The 9,738-nt window shown below is 47.6% G+C and overlaps 1 protein-coding gene and 1 pseudogene across 3 annotated transcripts in view; both read left to right on the forward strand.

Moving 5' to 3' along the window:
• Positions 1–9,738, forward strand: part of Cgnl1 (cingulin like 1) — a 155,522-nt gene that overhangs the window by 64,398 nt on the left and 81,386 nt on the right. For all 3 annotated transcript variants that reach the window (XM_005347655.3, XM_013346405.2, XM_013346404.2), the window contains exon 8: positions 1,179–1,391. In XM_005347655.3, coding sequence (XP_005347712.1) covers positions 1,179–1,391 — 213 coding nt within the window. The remainder of the gene's footprint in view (positions 1–1,178; positions 1,392–9,738) is intronic.
• On the forward strand, positions 4,762–5,298 carry LOC106143786 (annotated as a pseudogene).

Genomic DNA, 9,738 nt, shown 5'->3' on the forward strand with positions numbered 1-9,738 from the left:
TCCTCCTCCTCCTCCTCTTCTTCCCTCCTTCCTCTCTTCTAAGTGGCTCTGGGTAGGATATTAGCACAGCAACAGAAATGAAACTGGAAGAGGAGGACACCGCATGCTCTTGTCTTGGTAGGGGAGCCAGAGAAGCCACATAGCAGATGGCTATTGAGAGTTGTGAACCTGTGAACCAAGGTCATGCTTTGAAGACATTTAGCCGAGATTCCAGGAAATGGGAAGGAAGTGGGCCTGAACACACAGGGCAGCTGGCACTACTTCAGTGGTGGAGGGCTTCGGGTGGAGGCAAAGCCTGCTGCACAGTGAGGATCCAAGGTGTGGGAAGTCCTGGCTAGCGAGGGATCCAGGACAAAAGAAGTCCTGTGGCAGGACTTGCTCCTGTTCAGCCAGATGCCCTTGGGCTTAGGGAATGTGGTTTGAAATGGAACCTTTGGCCCCAGTTTTGTGACTCTTTGTGAGCTCTTGACAGTGCAGGAGGGCAAAATGTGAATGTCATGCTGTCCTCAGGCAAGAGAGAGAGGAACAAGGTTGTCCTGAGCACTAGGAGCATGGAGAGAGTTGAACTGTGTGCAGAATCCTGAGGGCTGGGTAGCAGACGAGGCAGTAAGTCAGCTCAGCTGCAGAGCGCAGTAGTACGTAAGGTCTCTATGTAGCAGGATGCTGGGCCATGGCTCAGATGGGAAATGAGTTGCAAAAAACATGTCAGGCGGGGGTGCTCATTGGGTAGACTGTTTGCCTAGCATGTCTGAGGCCTCGGGTTCAAGCCCCAGAAACACATCAACCAGTTGGTATTGGTGCATGGCTCTAATCCAGCACTTAAATGAAGGTGGATGCAGAAGGTCAGGGATGTCCTTAGCTTTGTAGCAAGTTTGGGGCCAGCCTAGGCTACGTGAGAACCTGTCAAGCAAAAGAAAAACCAAACAAGAAATGACTTTCTCCCAAAGCCATGACAGTGAGCCCAGTCACAATAAATCTTAAAGAAACTAAGTCAGGAAGTCCCAAGGGAATAAGGGCCTCTGAGAAGCACAAATTGTCTCAAAAGGTGTGTGGCATGGGAAGGAGAGAGTGGGCAGGACTAGGGAGTGGTAAACCTGATGGTCAGTCTTGAAGGGCAGATGCCGGGCCACTGGTTAAGATGTCTGTTTCTCACCTCTGCGGTTGTATTTCCCCTCTAGGAGCTCCTGCAGGCCAAACGGGACCTTCAGGATCTGCTCCTCGCCAAAGAGGAGCAGGAAGATCTCTTGAGAAAGCGGGAGCGTGAACTGACTGCCTTGAAGGGTGCCTTGAAGGAGGAGGTTTCCAGCCATGACCAGGAGATGGACAGGCTGAAGGAACAGTACGATGCCGAGCTGCAGGCCCTCAGGGAGAGCGTGGAGGAGGCAACCAAGGTGAGCTCGCCATCCATAGAGGGTGTGAAAATATGACCAGATGAGAGGCTGTGCCCACTCTCCCATGCCAACTCCCCTTGGCTTCGTCTCTGACGATGGCGATGGCCTTTTTGACAAGGAATAGCTTGATGTTTTAGCTTCTGTTCTTTTTAGCCTGTAAGCTAAAAAGATTGACATCGGTAAAGATTTAAGTGCTTTTTGCAAGAGGTGAGATTTTTAAAGCCTTGAGTGGACTCAGTTTCTGCAGGCTTTGTGGAGTAGAGAGCTGGACCCTCCTGGGGTATCCTCAAGGCTCAACACTTAAGGCGCTGTGTGACTTTTCTCATGCACAGAATTGCAGACAAGACCTAGATTTCTGGAACCCTTTATTCCATCCCAGCTGCTCCCTTTGGGCTTCGTTCAGTCTTCCATTAGATAATTCATCTTCTTTTCTCAGCATAGCTGGAAAAGGGCTAATTGGCCAAATGGCCCCAACTCTTCCAAGATAAGTTTTCCTCTTAATTGAATTCTTGGCTCTTATAAATAGATTGTAAAGTGTGTTGGAAGTGTTTGGGTGCAGGGTGCCCGTTGGCTGATGAAGGGAAAATGCTTTGGAATACCATGCCATCTTTAGGGAAGGAGAATTTCCGAGTGTTCATTTTCCAGTGTCTCAAATGAAGGGTGAAAGTGCTGGAGAGGGGAATTTCATACCATTTAATCTACAATGGTGACAGTGGCAGTTCCTGCCCACCCTGCTAAGCCCTGAGGCGGGCGGTTCACTGATTTTCAATGATGTCATGATAATTGCTAAAGACAAGAAGAGAAAGATAAGTTTGTTTGTTGTTACAACAGGAAAGTCTGGGAAACTGACTGTTGGGGGGCGGTGGGGAGGGAAGGGGGCATTATTATAACTTTGAAATACTTCAAGGGCCTCTTGTTGGTTTGCCCTGCCACCCCCATCCTTTAGATTTGACTTAAATTGAGGGGGACAGGTAGAACTGACTTAGTCATCCCTGAGTTGAGGGGGAAATATCTGTATTTTGTGTGTCTTTGTATCTGGACAATAGCCCAGTATTCTGGCTGTTGACTATCGCATGCTGTTAGCTCAGCGGGTACAGATGGATATGCAGACACGGACACACGGACCCGTGGACACGCTGTTTCTTTATCACCTTTAGAGCTTGCATCAGAGCACACGTTTAACGTGGCCTATGCTGGGAGGCTCCTGGAGGGTGCTTAGGGAGCAGTGTTTGGGCTTGTGTTCGTAGCTGTTTCACTTAGAAGACGAACCACATGTGGAATGGAAACTTCTAGGTCTGCTGGCACAGAGTGTAGGTGGGGAAGGGAACCGCGTGGGTGGAAGGATATATCTCTGTTGTGTGGAGCTGGGGATCACCACAGAGACCTAGGCTGTTTATTGCATTGTGACTTTTCTGCTCACTGAATTTCTTTTTTTACACTAATTCATAAATAACTAGGGGATGGAGATATGGCTCAGTGGTTTAGAACAATTATTGATCTTATAGACGACCTGAGTTTGATTCCCAGCCCTCACATGGTGGCTCACAGTCATCCATTACTCCATTCCCGGGGAGTCCAGTGACCCCTTCTGACCTCCACAGGCATCAGGCATGTATTTGGTGCACATACGTAAAGACAAAACATTCATACACATAAAATAAAGCAAATAGTTAGAAAAGATAACCAGGGGAGCTCATGTCAGTCTGTGAAATAAAGACAGGGTAAATTGGTTGAGACTTGTCATCTCCACCAGAGAACGCAGGGAGCTGATCTAAAGGAGCATGCCTCCATACCTTCTGTGGGCTAGCCTGAGCTCCTTGCCCCAGACCATATTCTATATCACCACCAATATCTTTCCCCAGAAAGCAATAATTTCCAATTGGTCTTTGCTTAAATATTTGTCTGGCACTCCATTGTCCCAGACTTAAGCTCAGATCGTTTACGTGGTAGATGGCATGTCCCTTCTCAGGAAAACAGTCCTGCTACTTCAGAACAGCTGCCTGCCACTTCCCAGCCCTCCCCAGATCGTCTCACCTGTGAACTGTCCTTGCTACCTCTGTGAGCTCGTCCCCCTCCCGTTCTCCCACCTGAAATATACACCTAGGGGTGAGTCACACCTTTGGGTTTTTACTGAACCCTGGCTTCCCATCATGCCCTGCTTTGGCCTGTCTCCTTATGCACAGGGCTGTTTTTATCTAGACCTTTTCTTTCTGTTGAGATGAGGAGCAGCAGACTCCAGTGCTTCTGAGGCCAAACAGGAAGCATCAGTGAGTGGAGCTGTGAGACCCTTGATGGTGACAGGAGAGGATGATGGGGGGGGGGGTGTGTCGCAAGCTGGAGAGCGAGGCTGATGGGGGGGGGGGGGTCGCAAGCTGGAGGGCGTGCCCTCTGCTCTAGCGGCCAAAGTGACTTCTGACAGAAGGCTGGGTCCGTGCTGTTAAGTCTCAGCTTTTTAGTTTATTTTTACTTTTTTGAGACGTTTATACCTGAGCGTACGCTATGGACATAATTTCTACTCCTCTTCCCCCCTCCAGCTTGTCCTGTGTCCCCCTGATCATCTCCTCCTGATTCCATGACCTCCTTTCCTGTAACTATTATTGTTACGTGTGTACACATGCACACAGCATACTGAGTTCAGTTAGTGTTGCTCTATGTCCCTGTGTTTATGGCTGACCACTTGGGACAGGGAAATCTGTTAGGAGGCTGTTTCTGGAGAAAGCTGATCCTCCCCACCTAGTAGCTGTTAACGGTCTGTAGCTTTTCCTCCAGGAATGGGACCTTGCTAAACTTTGCCCTTCCACGGTGGTATATTGACTGCTGTTGTCTGGTGCAGGTAACCTTATTGCTGAGAGTTCATGGGCGCAGCTTCCTCATCCCGTCAAGAAGGCACCATCTCACAGGCCTCAGCTTTCAGTCTCTCTGTCCCCCACCCCCAAAATGTTCCCGAGCCTTAGGAATCACGGTGTTGTTACGGATGTCCTGACTGGAGCTGGGACGCAGTGACTTATTCTCTGCCTTCTGACTAGTTATGGACCCCTGGGTAGCTTCCTCCTGCTGCACAAAGAAGCTCCTTTGATGAGTGGTGGGAGCTGTGCTCATCCACGGGTAGAAAGACAGGTACTTATAATACGGGTGGAGACTGTATTCATTTAGGAACTGGCAACAGTAGGTTCTCCCATTTCAACTTTTAAAGATGAGTTGGGGCCCGGCGGTGGTGGCTCACTCCTTCGATCCCAGCACTCAGGAGGCAGAAGTAGGCGGATCTCTGTGAGTTTGAGGCTAGCCTGGTCTACAAGAGCTAGTTCCAGGACAGGCTCCAAAGCTACAGAGAAACTCTGTCTCAAAAAAAGGGGGGGGGGCTTTCGGCAGCGGTAGCCATCTTTCAGTAACTCGCCAAAATGACAAACACAAAGGGAAAGAGGAGGGGCACTCGCTATATGTTCTCTAGGCCCTTAGGAAACATGGAGTTGTTCCTTTGGCCACGTACATGCGAATCTACAAAAAGGGCGATATTGTAGACATCAAGGGAATGGGCACTGTTCAAAAAGGAATGCCCCATAAATGTTACCATGGCAAAACCATTAGAGTCTACAATGTCACCCAGCATGCTGTGGGCATCACTGTAAACAACCAAGTTAAGGGCAAGGTTGTTACCTAGAGAATTAATGTGCGGATTGAACACACCAAGCACTCGAAGAGCAGAGACAGCTTCCTGAAGCTGGTGAAGGAGAACGACCAGAAGGAAAAGGAAGCTAAAGAGAAGGGCACCTGGGTTCAGCTGAAGCGCCAGCCTGCTCCACCCAGAGAAGCACACTTCGTGAGGACTAACGGGAAGGAGCCTGAGCTGCTGGAGCCCATTCCCTACGAATTCATGGCCTGATGTACAAAAAGAAATAAAAGACCTGGACTATAATAAAAAAAAAATAAAAGGGGGGGGAGAAAAAGAAAACAAGGATGAGTTGGATATCTGCATGTTGATGTAAGATGTTCAGACTTTTAAGTGTTGCTTAAAAGCAACAACACCTCCTCCTCCCCCCAAAAAATTCCCCACCTCCAATATCAAAGGACATACAACCCAAGCATAACCCATCTGCAGGTCTGCAGGTCAATGGTACGCGGTTCTAGTCTCTGAGCTCACCACGGTACCCAAAAGTGACAGTGAAGACAGCTGTAGTGTCTTCAGAGTCAGAGATGGCAGAGGGTGAACCCTCCAGCTTGGGTCATGTCCTAGCTGCTGGCCTCCCCCGGGTTTCCCCAGTGGCAGTGAAGGAGACCTGGGTGAGGGTTCCATGCCGTGTGAATGCCTCTGCGGTCTCTGAAAGAGGATTGTGAGTATGTTTGCATTTCTTGGTGATTTTGCTTCTAAAAGTGTCCGCTGAACAAATGTGACAATCCTTTCTTATTGAGATGTACGTCATCTATTTGTGTGTGTGTGTGTGGGGGGGGTTGATGTCTGCCATGACAAGAGTGTGGCAGCCAGAGGACAGCCTCTGGGAGGTAGTTCTCTCTCTCTCTTCTGTTTCTAGGATAGAACTTAGGTCCTCAGGCTTGGCTGCATGTGCCCTTACCCACTGAGCCATCTTGCCTGCCCCTAGCCCCCTTCTATTAAATGTAAACTTAGTAACAGGTAATATCTTTCTGTTACATTATTTTTAACATGCTATTACAGAGGAGATATGTAAGAATATTCTATTAAGTGTTTGGATACGAAGGGATTAAATAGAACCTTTTAATTTGGTAAAGAGCGTCTCTCAAATTTGTTCACTAGTATTCAACCTTTGTCTGCCCCAAAGGAAGGCCTCATCATCCCAGCCAGTGGCTAAAAGCTGACATTTCTATAAGGAAGTGAATTGCATGACAGCGTTCATTTCCTTGGACGGTCTTAGGAGCGAGCTCAACCTCCTCCCATTGTTTTTTTTTTTTTTCTAACTTTTGCCACTGCCTCAAGCCAAAAATCTCTAAAAGACTGTTTTATGCTGCCAAGAACCAGGCACCCTATCCGGCTTGAGCCCAGGCACAGAATGTCTTAAGTTACTGGAACACTCGGTGAAAACTGGCGAATTACATTAAGAACCTTTTACTGATATTCCAAACAGATCCTTGGTAATCTTTTTCCTTTTTCCATAGACACAAACAGCCGTGCAGCTCAGCAGACAGGAATTCACCAATGCCTTGGTCATGTGGGGGGTTTCCTGGCTCAACAGAGTGAGCCGGACCTCCCTTGGGAGGTTCCTGGTCCTTCTGATGCAGAGGGGTCTGCATAGGTGATTACCAAGGGCTTCCTTTCAGTCTCCTAAGGACGACCCAGGACTTTGCCTTCCGATTTCCTCACAGTTTCCTTTATAGTTTTTTTCCATCTTTAAGAAGGAAATGCCTCTACTTCAATTTGGTGCAATGGTTGGATCCAGGGCACTGTCAGAGGGATATGAGTCACTGCCATCGTGGGATTACAATGGAGAGTGTCCCCTGGTGATGGTATTGTCTTTTCCTTCTTGTCTCTAACCCTTCCCCTCTCCAATGAAAATGCAGAAGGGAAGTAGTATCTTAAAGTTTCTTGAGGCATAGGGTCAACTCAAATCCAGCTCTCTCCCCAGAGACTCTCAGGGGCTGGAGAGATAGCTCAGAATGTAAAATGCTCACTGTGCAAGAATGAAGACTTACTTGCTCTTCAAACCCATGTGAAAAAGCTGGGCATGGTAGTGTGTGCTTGGACTCCCAGTGCTGGTAGGGTACAAATAGACAGATCCCTGGGGCTTCCAAGCCAAGAAGGCGATCTACATGGTGAGATGAAGACCAGTGAGAGACCCTCTCTCAAAAGACAAGGTAGTTAGTTCCTGAGCTTGACATCTGGCTTCCATGCTACACAGATGTGCACTGCCACACGCTTGAGTGCACACACACACACACACACACACACACACACACACACACACACACACACAAACACTCTCTCTGTTGCCTCTTGGTCTTCACAGTATTCAGAGAGCTGGCATTGTTGGAGATTTAATTCTTGGCATTATCTTTCCTGCCACCTTGTTCTCCACTGGACATCCCCCACCAGGTTAAACTGTGGGCTAGAGGGATGGACCCACTCAGGGAAAGGTCAGCCCCTGACTACCCCAAAGTGGCATTGAACTGTTTGGGGGTTCCGTTTATGGAGAAAGATCATTCCTTATGAAAACAAATCTTGTCTGCTAGCATGACCATGTTAGTAGCTCATCTTGACTAATTCAGCATCTAAGTGATTCAGGTGCTTTGAGGCTGGTAAAAAGACGATTTTATTTTTGTGTCTGGAGATACGATTTTTTTGGTCATAGACTCTGAATGCTTAACACATAGCAGGGATTCAGGGAAATGGATGAGGAGCAGGAGGAGGACTGAGCTGAGTGAGGCTGTCCTCGGCTTCCCTGCTGTTTTCATTTATACTATTTTTTAAGTAGGGAATTTGATCTTTATATTGACATATTTTAAAGATTTATTTTATTTTATGAGTGTTTTTCCTACATGTATATACGTGTACCATGTGCCTGTCTGTGTGCCCATAGAGGTCAGAAGAGGACATCAGGTTCCCTGGAACTGGAGTTATGGATGGTTATGAGCTCCATGTGGGTGTTAGGACTCCTACCTGGGTCCTCTGCAGGAATGACAAGCGCTCTTTACCTCCGAGTCATTCCTGCAGCCCCTGTTTATATTGTTTTTAAATACAAGATGAATATTTATTTGCTGAACATTTGCCAAGGGCAGACCATGATGCTTGTTTCTGTGAAGACAGCAAATCATCCTACTAGGAGGCTGGAGTGAGACAGGTAACACTCAGGCCGATTTTAGAAAGGAGTGACCTTCCGGGTAAGGTGGAGACAGTGCTATAGAAGATGGTGTGAGGCCCAGAACTTGTGCTGGGAAGCCAGGGAGAAGGTGGCAGTTGAGTAAATTTCACAATAGGTCAGTGTCTACGTTGGACTCTGAATGGTGTTCAGACACAGGGCCATGAAGGCCGAGGATGTACTTGTACTGAGTAGAGCATCAATAATGAATGTGGAAAGGGAGGTGTGTGTCTGGGCTGGGACTAGGAGAAGTGGCAGAGGGTACAAGTTAAGAGTGACTTAAGAGGTAGGGGCCGTTCCAATGCAAGGACTGGGTTTGGATCCCAGTTCAGTGGAACCAACCACCAAAAGCACAGCATGGCTGAAATCACCAGAACTGTTTAAATGAGGTCTCCGTATTCATAATCATAAGAAGTAGTTCAAATAGTCGTGGAGGTAGCAATGATGGTGTTAATGACTTACACCCAGTACTTACGCCCATTGGTTTTGCATACTTAAGAGGAAAGAGCTATTGTGGTTTGGTCCATGCCAAACCATGTACTTGTTGAACATTGCAGATGTGGAATGGATGAGTGACAGGTGAACTTCTTCACATCACGGCAGACAAGAGGAGGAGACAGGGAGGAGTCACATACTAGATACTTCTAAGGACCTGCTCTCAGTACCTGACTTCTGTGCCTAGGCCCACCTCCTAGAGTTTCTCAACCTCCCCAGATAGTGCCGTCAGCTGCTGGTCTGGGCTTTACCAAACAAGCCTGCAGGGGAGATCTCATATTCCAACCACAGCAGAGGTGTTGTCATGATTCTCTGTCCTAGCTTCTTTTGCGGTAATAAAGACCATGACCAAAAGCAGCTTGGGGAGGAAAGGGTGTACTTGGCTTTTATGCCCGGATCACAGTCCACCATCGAGGGAAGCCAGGGCAGGAACTCAAGGTAGGAGCCTAAAGAGGGGAGCTGCTGCAGAGACCCTGGAGGAACACTGCTCAGCTACCTTTCCCATATGATCCAGGACCACTGCCCAGGGATGGCATCATCCACAGTGGCCTGGGCTCTCTACCAAGTAGTCATCGAAAAAGTGGCCCACAAACTTGTGTACAGGAAATCTGATGGAAGCATTTCCTTGTTTGAGGTCCTTCTTCCCAGATGACCCTAGCTTATATCAAGTTGACAGAAAATAAATCAGTACATTCTGCTTATTTTAAAGAAATACATCATAGAGTTCATGGACAAACTAGGAGGTTGTCTTGGTTGTATTTTTTATTTTTGGTTTTTTGAGACAGACTGTGTAACAGCCCTCCTTGTCCTGGAACTAGCTCTGTAGAGGCTGCCCTCAAACTCAGATCCACCTGCCTCTGCCTCCCAAGTGCTGGGATTGAAGGTGTGCGCCACTACCACCCGGCTGGGATGTACTTTCAGAAAAAGTATTTAAAATGTCATCTATCTATCTATCTATCTATCTATCTATCTATCTATCTATCTATCTATCTATCTATCTAATCTATCCATCCATCCCTATCTATCTA

This window comes from Microtus ochrogaster, chromosome 5, assembly GCF_000317375.1.
Source record: "Microtus ochrogaster isolate Prairie Vole_2 chromosome 5, MicOch1.0, whole genome shotgun sequence".
Classification (NCBI taxonomy): domain Eukaryota; kingdom Metazoa; phylum Chordata; class Mammalia; order Rodentia; family Cricetidae; genus Microtus; species Microtus ochrogaster.